This window comes from Xenopus laevis, chromosome 5S (genome assembly GCF_017654675.1).
Source record: "Xenopus laevis strain J_2021 chromosome 5S, Xenopus_laevis_v10.1, whole genome shotgun sequence".
Classification (NCBI taxonomy): Eukaryota; Metazoa; Chordata; class Amphibia; order Anura; family Pipidae; genus Xenopus; species Xenopus laevis.
In genome coordinates, this window is record NC_054380.1 from 17,866,485 (window position 1) to 17,884,994 (window position 18,510).

Sequence of the window (18,510 nt, forward strand, 5' to 3'; positions counted from 1 at the left end):
TGCCAGAGCTTAACACATTTTCTTTCTTAAAAGTATATATCATTGCTTCATCCTGATTTGTATTCATGCTTCATTCTTGTGACCTTCTTGAAGTCATTCAATTCTCCAGTAGCCCATATTTTTGTGAACGACTATGATTTCATTATTTTGGCCTGTGATCATGTGATTTCTTGCAAAATCTGCACACTATGGTATTAGGAGCTTGCATTCATTCGGGTGCTATTTTATTTTATATTCTCTTCTAATATGCTTACTGAAGAATTACTCCATCCAAAATTAATAAACATTTAATTTCTTATCATAAAAAGTCTTTTTTTTCCCCACTTTTAGGTGCTAGAAACTGCTATCACCAACTTTTTATGAGCAGTCTACTTATGGATTTAAAGTACAAGAAGCTTTTTGCCATCCGCTTTGCAAACGTAAGTTAAAAAAATGTTAAGTGGAAAAGTGTTTTATGTAAATATTGTGATTCTGACAGTATACACCAGGCATGAATTAACTAAACCTGAAATAAGATTTTTATTTTTAACCAATAAACTGCTTGCATGTCAAAATACAGGTAACTCGTTAAAAAATAATGAAAGAAAATGCAGTTCTAGACTTGTTTTCTGAAACAATGCTCTAGGCATGCACTGAATCCACTATTTGGGATTCGGCCGAATCCCTGAATCCTTCGTGAAAGATTCGCTGAATCCGAATTTGAATTTGCATATGATTTCCCTTCGCACACATAATTTGCATATGCAAATTAGGGTTTGTGGCCTGTCCTTCATTCCCACAATGCCTTGCATGCATCTGTCTTCATTTTCTTAAGGCCGTTTAATCACAGAACGTACAATATGTCGTGGGACTTGGGTATTTTGGGAAGTTACGTTTTCTTTCATTACACAAAATATTATTTTTTGTTTACAACTTTATAAGTGCCGCACTGATTTTAAAAATGCTGTCAGAAAGCAAGTAAGTTCCTTACAAGCCCAGTGATCACTACAGTGTCTTGGCCCTGGAATTATTCTCCTCCACTCCTGGGAGACTTGTACAATATGTAGAATATAGAGAAGAGTGCACCAATACAGATTTCATGCTATTATTACTTTATATAGTTGGCATGTTTCAGGCCACGGGAGCCTCTTATCCAAGCTGACCGTGAACAATCCAGCATTGTGCTTATAATTGTGCTCACTTCCCTTCCAAATCAATACAATTTTATAATTTTTTTTATACTTATGATAGGTTTCCAGATACTTTTCCTCATTCACTTATTACTGCCTTGTCTATCTTAGATATAATTCACTTGCCAGGTTTTAATACGACTCTGTGATCCTGCGTCATAAAATACAAGATGGAACCTTAAAAAAAATAATGCTGTATTATGATGCTTTGTTCTTTCCTGTTAAATTGTATTTTTACTGGTCCTTTCTGTTCAGTGCACAGGCCTCATAATTAAAGGAAAATGGAAGCGTGCCAATGGCCAATTGCAATGTACGTGTTGCTATAACCTTCTTGTGCAGACCTAAATTAATAGATTTTTTTTTTTTAGATTTATCAAGGCATGAAAACTTTGAATGTCCCAGAATACCTTTTTATATAAGGTTGACTTAATTTAAGTTATTGCTGGTCTAACTAATCAAAGGTTCCCTTTTCTACAAATAGCTCATGGGAACAGCTGTACAGGATTCAGGTCAGGACAAACGTATAAGATCTTTGATCAATATAGACTTGAGTAACAGGACCTAACAATATCATTAGAGGGTTTAAGAATCACATTCAAGGCCAGTGTGGATTAGAGGTGAATTTCCCACCCTTTTGTCTAGAATTACCAGCAGTTGCAGAGAGATTTTATGGAGGATGATCACGAGCGAGCAGTATCGGTGGCTGCTCTGTCTGTTCAGCTCTTCACTGTACCCACTCTGGTGAGTAAATGCTCATGTTTGAACTGATAGTTGCCACTCCTTGTCTTTCTTACCTTCTTCTCATTAGAACTATGAGCGATTGCAGAATGATTATGTGAAAGACGACCACGACAGGGAATTCTCTATCACTGACCTTTCGGTACAGATATTAACAGTGCCTTCTCTTGTAAGTATTCATAAGAGTCTGTGCCCAGCCCTGTAAGGTAAACACCGTGCCTTCGCTTGTAAGTATCCATGACAGACTGCACTCAGTCCTGTAAGGTATACATCATGCCTTTACTTGTAAGTATCCATAGACTGTACTCAGTCCTATAAGGTATACATCTTGTCGTTACTTGTAATTATCCATAGACTGTACTCAGTTCTATAAGGTATACATCATGTCTTTACTTGTAAGTATCTATGACAGACTGCACTCAGTCCTGTAAGGTGTGCATTTTGCCTACACTTGTAAGCAGGGCCACCATCAGGGGGGGACAAGTGTCCCGGGCCCGGGCTTGAAGTGGGGCCCGCAGTGCTGCACTTTTCTGCCCACCCGTTGTGTTAGTTGCACTTACCAGCTGCCATAAATAATCCCACAGCTCAGTGCCAAAAGAGTCCTTCCATTCCATTATTTATCAACCCGCCCAATTCCAAGCTACGCACACCCCCTCTAGCCTTTTCCGCCCATTTAGTGTAGCCTTCCGTCTTCGTGTTTCCTATAGGCTGCTTTGTTCTGTCTGTCAGTGAAGCTCCGCCCTAGTACTGACTAATCCTATTAGACGTAATTCCGACCCACCGTTGGCGTGTTACGCGCACCAATCCATGTTATCCATGTTATGGAATTGATTGACAGTTTACTAAATGTCACTGTGGGAAGAAAATGAATTTCTCTGAAGTGTTTAAGCTTTCTAATCAGCTCTGCAAGTTCTACCCCAACGGGAAGAGCCCACTGCGAGAGGCTTTCACTAAAACTTCTTGTATCTTCTTGGGGGACAGGGGATTCTGGGAGTTGCAGTACAGACAGAAGAAGACAGAGGGGTTCACTCTGGTTACCATGACCACAGGGTCCCCTGTAAAAAGTGTAATTTAACAGCACCTCGATTCACAGATTTGATCCTTCCCCAATTTTTTTTTAACTTGTAAGGAGGGCCATGGCACATATGTTTTTTAAAAAAATTTTCAATATGTTTTATAACTTGTGTGTGTGGGGGGGTTACTTTTTTAGTGCTGATGTCTGTGTGGTCTTTTAACTTTGATGTGGAGTGGGCGGGATCTGGGGCAGGTCTTGGGCGCCAGTTTGGGGGTCCCCAAATATTTTGTTTTACAGGGCCCCGTGATTTCTAATGGCGGCCCTGCTTGTAAGTATCCATAAGAGACTGTAAAGTAGACTCTTAGCATTCATTAGTAGGTATCTATAGCAAACTGTACCTAGTTCTGTAAGGTAAGCACTTGCCATCATTTGTAAGTATTGTGGGCATTTGCTCAAACTGGTCATGGACACCAAATTTCAGTTTAAAGCAGTTTTCTCACTGCATTTTATAAACATGAGGGCAGTTTCGCCCAAACAGCATAGCGTGTCTTTCAAAAGAAATTAAAACGAAGTTGGACCCTCACTCTTTTGTGGATCTGACCGGGATTCTCTGCTCAAAACCCAATAAGGTTCACAATTACTTTCACTGCTCCCTGTTTGCTACACTTCCCTGCAGCTCTCCAGTGAGATAGACTCTCTTTCTCTAAATAGTGCATACACTGGGACAGTCAGGGCCGTCCACTCGGAACAGCCAGTGGAGCCAACCAATGGCTGCAAAGGAGATTGACACTATCTCACAGCCCATGAAATGTATCCTAAATCTACACTTTTTTTGTTTTTGACAATGCTAGGCTGCCCTGCCACGTTATCTATGACTCTACTCAGGCCTATAAAGACACACACAATCTCTCTGTAAGGGGGACACAGTTTCTACCATTTCAACTGCACACCTTTCCTTCACTTAACAAATTTATTTTATAATCACCCTGCCAATGAATAAAAAGAATTTTGGTGTGCAAATAGGAAGTGCAAATGATAACGATGCAGCTAAGGTTTATTGTGTTTCATGGTGACATGCATTCATGTAAGAAATGTGCTAAAAATCACTAGAAAACCTAGCTTTATGGGACACGACTATTAAACAACATTCACTGTCCCTGAGATTTTCAGTGATACCACCAGGTATTGAATTTTTAAAGGATGCAGAAGTACCATCCTCAGGACCCGATATATGGGGGAGTGTATTGCATAGTTTAGTCGAAACTGGTGTGCGTTCAATGCTAAAGCGCACTGAAGATACACGGAGACCCAGAAGTTGCTAACGGAGACCCAGAAGTTGTTGTTGCTCTGTAGCTTATGGAAGGCAAGCATGCAGCAACCAGACAACGTAAACTGCTCCAAACTATGGCTTAGTAAACAGAGCTTTCACTAAAACTAAGTGCCAGCCCCTGTATATGATTTAGTTAGAGCATGTTATACTGTTGTCTATAGTAGATGCAACAAAAGTTAATTCTGTTCTGTCATAGGCTCGGATGCTGATCACAGAGGAGAATATGATGACAACCGTAATAAAGACATTTATGGACAACTTGAGAACACGGGATATTCAGGGCAGATTTCAGTTTGAACGCTATACCGCTCTGCAAGCTTTCAAGTTTAGGAGAGTCCAGAGCCTAATTTTGGATCTGAAGTGAGTGACTTATAATAGTGACTCTGAAGAGAGTGACTAATATATGATGTACAGATTATAATAAAGTTATTTCATCGAAGAAAGTGAGCTCTGCTCTTGGGTTTTCAGTCCAACAAAAACCTTAGAGCGTCATCTGTCCTGGACGTTCCATTGTTCAGTTATGTAAAACGAAACATCTTGGCATATAAAAATCTGTCCATTGTTTCCATACACAGTCCAACAATCTGCAGACTTCAAAATTGGGTCCTTGCTTAGCATGTTGGTATTTGTGGCCCCTTTCAACAAGCAGTGATGTAACATTTAAAAAAAAAAACATAAAGTCTCTAGGACAGTGATACTTAGGGCTAAAGCATACAGTAAGATTTGTTGCTGTTGAATCTGCTCTACTGTCGGCGTCAAATCTCCCAAAAATGACTTGCCATTAGATTTGCCGCAAGTAAAAACTATTACTCACAGCCAAATGGCTTCATTATGGGAAATTGCTTCTCTTCACATTTTTCAATGGTTAATTTGGATCAGTGTAAGTAATAACATTTTACTTGCAGCAATCTTAAAGTTTGCTATGCCATAATTTTTTGGGAGTTTTGTCACCCAGCAGTAGTGCAGAACCTGTGCTACTGCTGGCTGACAAAACTCCCAAAAAATTACGTCATAGCAAACCGTGTGCCAGTGCCTGTAACCTATGGCTCCCCATGTTCCCTGTTAAAAGACCGGTAACAGCAAAAAGTGAACATATTTTTATTACATTTCAAGTATGTATCTGTTGATTCAGAGGCAACAAATAAACTGTTTTTTTGGCAAAAAATGTCTTATTTTATATAATGTCAGCCTTTAGTCTCGTAGAGAGCTATTTGATCCCATATTTTTGTGCGAGAAATAAGCCCATTGTATGCTACACAGCTTTCTTGCTGTGCCTTTTCAGCTTTGCAATCTATAGTAGTGTTTTTGAAGCAAAAAAACATAATTGTTAGTAGGGCAATAGTACATGCTATTTTAATAACTTTATGTGTTACTGTTCCTTTAATACAATAAAATGTTTTTCTGCAATAGACTATTGCAATAAAAAAAAGATAGGCAATTGTATGCTAGTTCTTGGGTCGATGAGGAATGCCAGACTTAATTTGTGTCCCATTCCAAAACTCTGCTCAAATGTTTATTATCATTTTTCCCAGCATCTCTCTTTACCAACTAGAGCTGCATGCTTCTTATGTGCTAAGGTTCGGATAAGTTACTAATGGGAGTTTGTTTACATTGCAGGTATGTGCTGATAAGCAAGCCATTGGAGTGGACAGATGCTCTACGTTGCAAATACCTAGAGGGGTTTGATGTCTTCCTTGAATTGCTAAAATGCATGCAGGTGTGGTGCAAAATAACTAGAATAAATAGGTAGTAATCTGATCAGAAAATGACAGGCTTGCAACATACATGTGTGTATGTATATGTATATATAGATAGATAGATATAGATATAGATATAGATAGATAGATAGATAGATAGATAGATAGATAGATAGATATAGATAGGTATAGATAGGTATAGATAGAGATAGGTATAGATAGAGATAGGTATAGATAGAGATAGGTATAGATAGAGATAGGTATAGATAGAGATAGGTATAGATAGAGATAGGTATAGATAGAGATAGGTATAGATAGAGATAGATAGAGATAGATATAGATAGAGATAGATATAGATAGAGATAGATATAGATATAGATAGATATAGATATAGAAAGAGATATAGATAGAGATAGATATATGTGTGTGTGTGTACAGTATCTACTCTTTATACTGATAACTATCACCTTATTATCTGAAAGAATGCTCTCATTTATTATTCAGTGGTATAAAACATCGAAGCTGTACAGGGAAGAAAATCACTAGTAATAATGGGCAGCTTTGAAGAAGAAACAAATTTTCTGAAAGTTTATTATTATCTAAGCTACCCAATAAAGCTATCACCTTTACACCAACTTTTTTATATTACATATAAAAAGTTTTACCCAATTATTTTTCAAGTGGCTAAAGGTGACCATGCATGCAGAGATCCGTTCTTTGGTGAGGTTGTTAAACAAGCAGATTTCTCCCCAATATCAGTCAGATCCCATTGTGGGCCCTAGGGCCCAACGATCTGATCACATTGTCTATAATACAGGTGGTCGGAATGAGGACAGCATCAACAAAAGAGTCAGGGAAACCTGTCAGAGGGCCCAATACACTGCCTAATAAGATTATATTGTCCCATGTACATCCACCTTAACACAGTACAAAACCCTTATCTGGAAAATCGACTGCTTATTATAAGAGAATTTTTGAGAGAAGCACAAGTGTTTATTCAACCTCCTTGACTTCTCAGTTTTTTCTGTTAGCACTTTTCACATACTTCTCTTCACAGTGTTATCAGTGCTGGCTTTGTAAGAAGACAAATATTTTGTATAGGAGATAATGTAGGGCCAACCCAGAGCTCTCGTTTTCCAGTTTCGACTGAAAGGATTCTGTCTTGCATGCTCTAAGCAATATTTGGAGAAGTTTATGGCCATAGTTCCAAGGTACACAGGAGGGTTTTGTGAAATAGAACTGGGGAATCCTGAAAGATTCTCAATGTTTTCTACACTGCAATGCTCCCCTCGTCCCCATAAATAATTGGAGCATGAAAATCAAGGCAATTGAACTTACTCATGTATATTTGTATTTAATAGATCTGTGTCAAGTAGTATTGACACCCAAGCATCCCACCCACTCCCTGATCCTCTCCTCCCGCTACTACTGCTCTGTCCACAACCACCTACACCCTGACACCTGATTTGAACAGCCCTCAGTCACCCCTACACGTTTCTGTAATTGATCCACGACTTTCCTCTAATTGATAAACGACTTCACAGCCATGTGCTCTAGGTCAGCCCCAGTTCAACTTGAGCACACATTATTGTCCCAGTAGAGCAAAATAGCTTTGTTTTACAGGGATTCTCAATTGTTGCAGGTACAGGTATGGGATTCGTTATCCAGAAACCCGTTATCTAGAAATCTCTGAATTACGTCTCCATAGACTCCATTATAATAAAATAATCCAAATTTGAAAAAAATATTTTCTTTGTCTATGTAATAATAAAACAGTACGGTAACTTGCACTTGATCCCAACTATAAGATATAATTAATCCTTATTGGAAGCAAAACCAGCCTATTGAGTTTATTTAACGTTTACATGATTTTCTAGTAGACTTAAGGTATGAAGATCCAAATTACTGAAATATCCATTATCCGGAAAACCCCAGATCCTGAGCATTCTGGATAACAGGTCCCATACCTGTACTACAAACAGTGCTTGTAACATAAAGTCTGTAGCTGTCAGAGGAAGCTGGTTATTGTAGGTTACAGAAGATTTAAGTGAGGATCACTCATACATAATCATTTGCCTTTCAGGGAATGGACCCAATAACACGCCAGGTTGGGCAGCATATTGAGATGGAGCCTGAGTGGGAGGCAGCTTTCACTTTGCAGATGAAACTCACACACATCATTTCAATGATTCAAGACTGGTGTTCCTGTGATGTAAGTCATCATTATTCTAAATTGCTCAATACTCCACTTGACGTTTTCCAGCTACCTCTGTGTGTGTGTATTTATAAGTAAATCTATATATAGAAAATAAAGAGGCACACACTCATTATAGTGTGAAAAATGCCTGGGTCACATACAGAAAAAAGTCACAGTGGGGCTAAAATGCTGGTTCTTATGAAGTGAATCTAGCAGTACACAGGCCAATATTGTCTGCAGAATATTGGTCCCTATATGGCTTTAATTTAACTAGTATCTGTCACCAGGCCATTGGTTTAGTCTTCAGCAGGTCTTGAAAGTCCCCTTACAGGGACCCCATAATTTTAAATGTTTTTTCTAAGAACATCCACTACGGTATGCTCCCTTCATTATAAAGGGGCACGGCAGTTGGAGGAAATCTGAGCACTAACAACTGGTACCCTCACCCCCAAGACTAGTCAGGTTTAAGCCAATGCAGTGTAACCATAGCAGTGTAACCACTGAATGTACCCGGAAAGAGACCCCTTAGACTCTTAAGTCTTAAAGGAATGGCATATTATATATTCTGAATTTATTGCACCAGCCTAAAGTTTCAGCTTGTCAATAGCAGCAATGATCCAGGACTTCAAACTTGTCAAAGGGGGTCACCATCTTGGAAAGTGTCTGTGACACTCACATGCTCAGTGGGCTCCGCGCAGCTGTGTTTAGGGGTCGTCACAAATTATCAAGCAGAAAATGAGATTTGTCTGTAATATAAGCTGATGTTACAGGGCTGATTATTAAATTCTGATGCTAATTGCACTGGTTTCTGTGCTGCCATGTAGTAATTATCTGTATTAATAATCAGCCTTATATTGTGACATTTCTATTCTATGGGTACTGTATATTGTGAGAGGGTCCCTAAGCTCAGTAAGTGACAGCAGCACAGTGAATAGGCAGAAAAGAAGATGGGAAGCTACTGGGCATCTTTGGAGACACAGATCTTTACTGCTAAAGGGCTGTGGTTGCCTTGGGCTGGTACAGAAGCACAAAACATAATGTACAACATTTCTAGCTACTTCTTTAGTTAAACTTTAGTTCTCCTTTAAAGGGCCTACACAGCTTTTTCAGAAGCTGTGTAGGCCCTTTGGGTGGTTGTTGGGACCAATCCTGATTTTTTTCTCATATAATCGTGTGGGACACCTGTACAGTGGGTTATAGCTGGATGATCTTATGTCTCTTTTCTGTTTAATAGGAACAAGTCCTCATTGAAGCGTATAAGAAGTGCCTTATTGTCTTGATGCAGTGCCATAGTGGTTTTACTGATGGGGAGCAACCTATTACTCTTAGTATATCTGGCCATTCAGTAGAGACTATACGATACTGTATTTCTCAGGAGAAAGTTAGCATTCACCTGCCTGTTTCACGCTTGCTTGCAGGTAAGCTAGTAATGTTCATTTTTCATTTAACAGTTTATTACTAACCAATGGCAAAGCATGTGTTTGTCATCCAAAGAGAAACAAGGATAAGAATTAGTCAAAATGGTGTCACATTATCTGTTTTCCTGATTTGTATTTATTAGACATGTGTCTTTGCATTGTGTTGCAGGGATTTTATGTTCTGACATTTATATTATTGTGCTGTTTCTGCATTGTAGTATCTATTTACACTGGAAAAAAACATACTGGGGTAAATGTAAGGGCTTTCTTGGCACATCAATATGATTATTTAGTATTTATCAACATAGCAACATATTCCGCAGTCCTTTACAGAAATTATACCTCATTTGCTTTGTTCCTGCACCAGTGGAGCTTACAATCTAAGGGCACAATCGTATTCACACGTTATCAGGAACCAGTTAACCTTCCTGTATATTTTTCGAGGTGGAAGGGGGAAGCTGGATCACCAGGAGAACACCCACACAAGCATTGGGAAAACATACAAAAACCTTGCAGTAGTGTCTTGGGTGAACTAGAACCTAGGACTAAAGCGCTTCAAGGCAGGAGTACAGGTATGGGACCTGTTATCCAGAATACTCAGATCAGTTTTCCGGATAACTGATCTGTAATCTGGATCTTTCTACACTAAATCTACCAGAAAATCATGTAAACATTAAATAAACCCAATAGGCTGGTTTTGCTTCCAATAAGGATTTGTTATATCTTCGTTTGGATCAAGTACAAGGTGCTGTTGTATTATTACAAAGAAAAATTTTCATTAAACATGGAGCATGGAACATGGAGCATGGAACATGGAGTCTATGAAAGACGGCCTTTCTGTAATTCAGAGCTTTCTAGATAACGGGTTTCCAGATAACGGATACCATACCTGTACTTTGCATTGCATATATGAAAGGGCCATATACTTTACGTTGTAAATTTTTCGCTTAATGACAGTGGCAAGATCCATGTGTACCTTTTTGCCCACCTTTATTCGCAGAAAATTCTTTAAACAGCAGCAATCAGCCTGCCAATTGTGCCATAATCCTTTGTCTGGTAGAATGCACACAAAGCATCTATAAAGTATCTGTTATCCAGAATGCGTGGGACCTCAGGTTTTCCAGATTAGACGTTTCCGTAATTTGCATCTTCATACCTTAGGTCTACTAGAAAATCATGTAAACATTAAATAAACCCAATAGGCTGGTTGTGCGTCCAATAAGGATTAATTATATCTTAATTGGGATCAAGTACAAGGTACTGTTTTATTAAGACAGAGAAAAGGAAATTGTCTTTAAAGGGATACTGAGGGAAAAAAAACATTTTTTTCAAAATGCTTCAGCAGAATTCTGCAGTGAAATCCATTTCTCAAAAGAGCAAACAGATATTTTTTTATTTAATTTTGAAATCTGACATGGGGCTAGATATATTGTCAATTTCCCAGCTGTCCCCAGTCATGTGATTTGTGCTTCAGTCACTCTTTAATGCTATACTGCAAGTTGGAGTGATATCACCCCCCCCAGTAGCCTAACAACAGAACAATGGGAAGGTAACCAGCTCCCTAACACAAGATAACGGCTCCCTGGTAGATCTAAGAACAGCACTCAATAGTAAAATCCATGTCCCACTGCGACACATTCAGTTACATTGAGTAGGAGAAACAACAGCCTCCCAGAAAGCAGTTCCATCCTAAAGTTTCTGAAATCACATGACCAGGCAAAATAACCGGAAATGGCTGCCTACACACCAATATTACAACTAGAAAAAATACACTTGTTGGTTCAGGACTGAAATTTTATATGGTAGAGTGAATTATTTGCAGTGTAAACAGTATAATTTAGAAATAAAAACGACATCATAAAAATAATGACAGAATCCCTTTAAACATTTGGATTATGTGGATAAAATGGAGTCTATGGGAGCCTTTCCGTAATTTAGACCTTTCTGGATAACGGGTTTCCAGATAATGTGTCCTATACCTGTACTTTAAACCTCAGGCACTTTATAGTCGTTGTACAACTTCAACTCCTAAACTCCCATAGCAGAGAGAGAAATGTGCTGCTGTGGGTTCAACTTGTACATGAGATGAAGGGCAACATTCTGGATATGGTGACCTATACAAAAAAAAAAGAACCTCCTAACTTATGAATAACCAAATAAAAATGTTGAATTAGGTATTGCTGCATAATGTGGATATGTTTATCTATGTTTTTCCTCCTTTGTTGATCCCTAGGGCTACATGCCTTGCTGAGTAAAAGCGAAGTAGCATACAGGTTTCCAGAGCAGCTTCCCTTTGTGAGTATGCTTTAGGTATTGCTGAACTATATTTACAGTTACAATTCTTGTCTAGAGCGCCTAAACAAAACTAGCACCACAACTTGTAAATTGTTTGTGTTCAATAGCAAAGACTACTGTCCATATATTTATAGTCACATTTCTGTTTTTTTTCTTCGCCATTGTCATGCATCACTGAGCTGCTGAATGAGCAGCTGCTAGCCATTTCTTTTCATGGTCCTTGGTTTCAGATATATTTATGATTGGGGGGCAAAGGATAAATGTATATATTTTTGGGGGATCTGGGGGACAAGAAAATAGCCCACTTGGAGGATCGAAACTAAAAGGGACAAAATATGACTGTTATATATAATTTGGTAAGTTCCAGCGGAAGTAGACCTTTGTTATTATAGAAAGGAGTGTTTTGTCTCTGACATTGCACTGATCAATTGTGGGTAAATGTGTTGTTTTTACTAGGGATGCACCAAATCCACTATTTTGGATTTGGCTGAATACCGAACTGAATCCGCACCTTAATTTGCATATGCAAATTAGGGGTGGGAAGGGGAAAACATTTTTTACTTCATTGTTTTGTGATAAAAAGTCACGCAATTTCCCTCCCCGCCCCTAATTTGCATATGCAAATTAGGATTCGGTTCGGCCTGGCAGAAGGATTCGACTGAATCTGAATCCTGCTGAAAAAGGCCGAATCCTGTCCGAATCCCGAACCGAATCCTGGATTTAGTGCATCCCTAGTTTTTACACATGTTGTGTCTGTTGATTGATTTGTGTTTTTTTTTTCATTCATGCAGAGTGAACTGAGCCCACCGATGCTTATAGAGCATCCTCTCCGCAGTTTGGTGTTATGTGCGCAAGTTCATGCCGGGATGTGGAGAAGGAATGGCTTTTCATTAGTAAATCAGGTAAAGGAATTCATGTTTCTGCAATTTACCAATTAAGATTTATAGCAGAGCTAAAGCCTTAAAAAAAGATAATGTCTAGAAATGCTGTACTTTATATACTGGATCCACTGTACCAGCGCTGATCTTCAGGAGCCCTGTGTGGTGCACATGTCAGTGAACAGAAATCTGAGGTTAAATGAACAGTGACACCAAAAATTAAAGTTTTTAAAGTAATGACAATATAATGTAGTGTTGCCCTGCACTGGTATAACTGGTGTGTTTGCTTCAGAAACTCTACTATAGTTTATATAAACAAGCTGCTGTGTAGCCATGGGGGCAGCCATTCAAGCACATGATACACAGTAGATAACAGATAAGTACTACTATAGTTTATATAAACAAACTGCTGTGTAGCCATGGGGGCAGCCATTCAAGCACAGGATACACAGTAGATAAGTACTACTATAGTTTATATAAACAAGCTGCTGTGTAGCCATGGGGGCAGCCATTCAAGCACAGGATACACAGCAGATAACAGATAAGTACTACTATAGTTTATATAAACAAGCTGCTGTGTAGCCATGGGGGCAGCCATTCAAGCACAGGATACACAGTAGATAACAGATAAGTACTACTATAGTTTATATAAACAAGATATTGTGTGGCCATGGGGGCAGCTATTCAAGCACAGGATACACAGTAGATAACAGATAAGTACTACTATAGTTTATATAAACAAGCTGCTGTGTAGCCATGGGGGCAGCCATTAAAGCACAGGATACACAGTAGATAACAGATAAACAGTGTCGGACTGGGTTGCCAGGGGCCCACCAGAAAACTTTAGTCCAGGGGCCCATTCTCCAAACTATTTCTCCTCTACCTCACTCAACCTCTATTTTTCAAGTCTCTTTTCTTTCTATTCTATTATTTATTATTCTTTATCTATTTAGCCTCTCTTTTACCATACAGAAGTAGGTATTGACCATGAAACAGGCCAAATGGTTAGAAGCAGGAGGTCCCACTGGGAGTTTTCCTGGTATCCTGGTGGGCCAGTCCGACACTGCAGATAAGTACTACTATAGTTTATATAAACAAGCCGCTGTGTAGCCACAGGATACACAGTAGATAACAGATAAGTACTACTATAGTTAATATAAACAAGTTGCTGTGTAGCCATGGGAGCAGCCATTCAAGCACAGGATACACAGTAGATAACAGATAAGTATTACTATAGTTTATATAAACAAGCTGCTGTGTAGCCATGGGGGCAGCCATTCAAGCACAGGATACACAGTAGATAAAAGACAAGTACTACTATAGTTAATATAAACAAGCTGCTGTGTAGCCATGGGGGCAGCCATTCAAGCACAGGATACACAGTAGATAACAGATAAGTATTACTATAGTTTATATAAACAAGCTGCTGTGTAGTCATGGGGGCAGCCATTCAAGCACAGGATACACAGTAGATAAAAGACAAGTACTACTATAGTTTATATAAACAAGCTGCTGTGTAGCTATGGGGCAGCCATTCAAAGCTGAAAAAGGAGAAAAGGCAAATGATACACAGCAGTTAACAGATAAGCTCTGAAGTATTCTTCAGAACTTATCTGTTATCAACTGTATATCCTGTTCTTGAAAGGCTGCCCCCATGACTACACAGCAGCTTGTTTATATAAACTATAGTAGTACTGTTAGGGTAGCTGTTACCCTAATGTTGCAATAAACTCCCTCAAACTTATCCGGAGTGCCACCTGAAATGCTCATTTGGACTTATTGTTCCTTTAACATTTATAATTACTGGAGGTTGCTTAACAAATTGACATCCCCAGTGTGATTAACCCTTTACTTGCCTATTAAACAACAGAACAATGTAAACACCGGACAGCTGAAATTATATGTCATCTGAATCTGTTGCATTTCCTTTCACAGATTTATTATTATCACAACGTAAAATGTCGAAAAGAGATGTTTGACAAGGATATTGTGATGCTTCAGGTAACACATGTTGCTTTTTTTAGTACAATTATTGCTTGAAAGAATTATTGTTTACATCTTAACTGATTCATAATTTGTTTGTGACCCAGTGACTTCCAAGCTGGCCGGGGTGTACTTTTGGTGGGTGTTGGCTACTTTGGATATGCCTTAAATAAGGAATCCCCAACCTTTTGAACCTGTGAGCAACATTCAGAAGTAAAATGAGTTGGGGAGCAACACAAGCATGAAAAATGTTCTTGGGGTGCCATATAAGTGCTGTGATTGGCCATTTCGTAGCCCCCTATGTGGATTGTCAACCTACATTGAGGCTCTGTTTGGCATTGCACTTGGTTTTTATACAACCAAAACTTTCCTCCAAGCCTGGAATTCAAAAATAAGCTCCTGCTTTGAGGCCACTAGGAGCAACATCCAAGGGGTTGAAGAGCAACATGTTGCTCACGAGCTACTGGTTGGGGATCACTGCCTTAAATGTAGCTTGTATGTGTCCTATGTATGTAGTCTTGGCATATCTCTTATCAGATCTGGGTCTCAGGATCTTACCACTTTATGTTGACTTTTGTTGGTGTCACTTACGTAGAAACATAAGTGAAAGATGTGAGACAAAAATGTGATGAGGGAATACATAAAACAATATTAGTGATTTAAAGAGGGGGTGGGGTTATAGAAGAAGGAAAGGTATTTGTACTTGGGTTGCCAAAAGTTAGGCACCCCCAAGTGATTGTTTCTATTTACCTGGCACCCAAGCCGGTACTATCAGCAGAAAACTGCACCGGCTTCTTCCTTCTTCTTGGGGCTGTGCATTTGCAGCAGAGCAAAAATCCGAATTTTAACGAAAAAGCTGGCTGTATCATTCTACTGCGCATGCCTCTGCCCCGGGAAATTCGAAGAAAGAAGAAGCAGGAGGACGATCGATCCGTGGTGCTCGCTGGAATAACCATGGGCCAGTGCAGTTTTCTGCTGATAGGAGCACTGACCTGGGGTGTCAGGTAAGTAAATACAATCACTTGGGGGGTGCTAACATTTGACACTCCCAAGTACAAATACCTTTCCTTCTCCTTTAACCACATTGGTTTCTGTTTTTTTCTGAGATTATAAATAAGACAATACCTATAAGTTTTCAAATATTCTTTTTGAAATGTAGCGTTTCTCTATTCGTGTAGGCTGGAGCATCTATGATGGACCCAAATCATTTTCTAATGATTGTGTTGAGCCGTTTTGAACTTTATCAGATTTTCAGCACTCCAGATTACGGCAAGAGATTCCGGAAAGAAAGCACGCATAAGGTAATTTCTTATTGAATTAAAGGTGGGGGTTTTGTGCATTATTTTGCATATTATGTTGTTTTTTTTTCGCCCTAAGAATTGTATGCCCTAATATGTGTATTAATTGCACCAAAAAATTCATGTGTGTAGAACATCTACATTTGGTTGAACTGCTACCCATTCTCTTTCAGGATATAATACAACAAAATAACACACTCATTGAAGAAATGCTACACCTAATCATCATGATTGTCGGTAAGATATTAAATGATATGATTTACGTGTGAAATGTTCAGTTACAGACTAGCAGCTGCAGGTAAATCTGCTCAGATGCAGGTTAGCAGAATCAGATTCTTTTCTTCTCAATACATATTTGGGAAAATGTAATCGTTTGTAACTATTATTAGGATAGCCATTGAAGTTACAGCCAATAAGGATATAACTTAGAACCAATTTGACAAAGGTTGATTTGTAGGAACCTTACCAATTAAAATAAATCACTTCCTGAAGGGATGGAGGTGTGTATTACTTGTTCAATTTAAGCTTAGACCAAGAGAAAGGAAGTAAAACCCCCCCTTCCTTCCACACCCCAAACCAATTAGGAATTATACAAGTGCTTAAAACAATAATTCAATGGGTTAAATATTAAACGTGGTACCATTAATTACTGGGTTAAAAGGTGATATTTATGTGCTTAAATCATTAAATAATTGCTTGTAAAGCAATAAAAGTGCTAAATGCTAATTCGTTCTATAAGACAATTTTTAAATTAAATACAACACGATTCAACCACCATAGAGTAAATACTTATGAAGTGCTAGTGCCACTACTTAGATGCAATCACAGATTGCCCATGTGCAGAGACAATTAATTAAAATTGGTTTTGTAAAAGACTTGTAAAAGCTGCCTTGTATAGGAAGTGAATTAAACCCAACCCGGCATTTGAGAAAAAAAGTAGGAAATTGAAAATAGAGACGAGGTGGAGAAGTCCCAAGAAACTGCTGCCTGGTTGTATTTCTAGGCCCTGGGACCCACACGGGGAGAAAGTAGGTCACTGGGGACTATAGTCTCAGGTTTACCTTTCTATCTTAACAGGAGAGCTGGACTTCCCTATGGTTTTAGCAGTACCTAAGGGGGCCCAAATTTATGGAAAAATTTGTTGAGAATACCCATGGAAGGCCTGAAGGTCATTCTTGGATCAATGGTTAATTACTTAACAGAAGCATTTTCTGTTGTCTGTAACCTTAAAGAGATAATGACACCAGAAATGTAACCTTTTTTTTTTTTACAGCTACCATAAAATTGACTTTGTATGCTTCTTATAATTTTGCCATCTGACTCCCTGTGATCACCTATGAGAGGGGCTGCCATATTTGTGCGGAAGTCCGTTAGCATTAGAAACTTCAACTGAGATGGGACAGTCAGGTTGGAAAAACAGTCACTTAATTGTTACTTAAAGTAACAATTACTTACAAAAACAAACCTCTCAGCAAAAAAAGATTGGTAACTTTTAATCTACATTTGTATTTTAAAAAGTATTTTTTCAGTGTCACTTTAATATAAATCAAATAAAGGGGGCCCAGAGTAAATTTTGAACGTCAAAGGAGGTTTGAACCAAACAGCTCTAAAAACCTTTGGAGTATGCAGACTATTTTTCGCTACCCATGAATTTGCTGTCAATTAATTGTGTTTGCATTATTAGAAATTACATATGCTCCATATTCCAGCACTTCATTCGATTAAATAACCGTTTTTGTTCTCTATTGTAGGGGAAAGATTTTGTCCTGGAGTGGGACAAGTCAGTGCAACGGATGTGATAAAACGTGAAATTATCCATCAGTTGAGCATCAAACCAATGGCCCACAGTGAGCTAGTCAAGGCTTTGCCAGAGGATGTGAGTAATGCCCTACATTAAGTAATGTACTATACTGCACCTTCCTCTTTAACAGTTCCTCTGTCTGTATTAAACTGAAATATGGTAGAAAGGAGCTTTTTTATTGCATAAAATCCTAATTATATGTGAAACACAGACACTAACATGAAATTAATTTCAAGGAATCTTTTAAAAAAATATATTTGTAATTGCATATTTGCTGGTTGATTTGTTAACATAATAATTAGTATTGCATGTATGGTATCCATTATCCAGAAACCTGTTATCCGGAAAGCTCCGAATTACAGAAAGGCCATTTTTCATAGACTCCATTTTATCCAAATAATCCTATTTTTTTTTTTTAAAAAAATTACTTTTTCTCTGTAACAATAAAACAGTACCTTGTACTTGATTCAATTTGAGATATAATTAAAACTTATTAGAAGCAAAACCAGCCTATTGGGTTTATTTATTGTTTACATGATTCTCTAGTAGGCTTAAGGAATGAAGATCCAAATTATGAAAAGAGAAATTACCTGGTAACCCCAGGTCCCGAGCATTCTGGATAACAGGTCCCAAAACTCAACCTTAAAGGGGTTGTTCACCTTCAAACAACTAGTTGTTTTCAGATAGATCA

The 18,510-nt window shown here is 38.4% G+C and overlaps 1 protein-coding gene across 3 annotated transcripts in view; it reads left to right on the top strand.

Moving 5' to 3' along the window:
• ubr2.S (ubiquitin protein ligase E3 component n-recognin 2 S homeolog) overlaps positions 1-18,510 on the top strand; it is a 174,915-nt gene that overhangs the window by 123,606 nt on the left and 32,799 nt on the right. For 2 of the 3 annotated variants that reach the window (XM_041564058.1, NM_001096196.1), the window contains 12 exon segments: positions 331-419; positions 1,978-2,076; positions 4,449-4,612; positions 5,870-5,969; positions 8,033-8,161; positions 9,381-9,564; positions 11,798-11,859; positions 12,651-12,761; positions 14,673-14,738; positions 15,899-16,021; positions 16,192-16,255; positions 17,770-17,894. In XM_041564058.1, coding sequence (XP_041419992.1) covers positions 331-419; positions 1,978-2,076; positions 4,449-4,612; positions 5,870-5,969; positions 8,033-8,161; positions 9,381-9,564; positions 11,798-11,859; positions 12,651-12,761; positions 14,673-14,738; positions 15,899-16,021; positions 16,192-16,255; positions 17,770-17,894 — 1,316 coding nt within the window. 3 annotated transcript variants of the gene reach the window in all.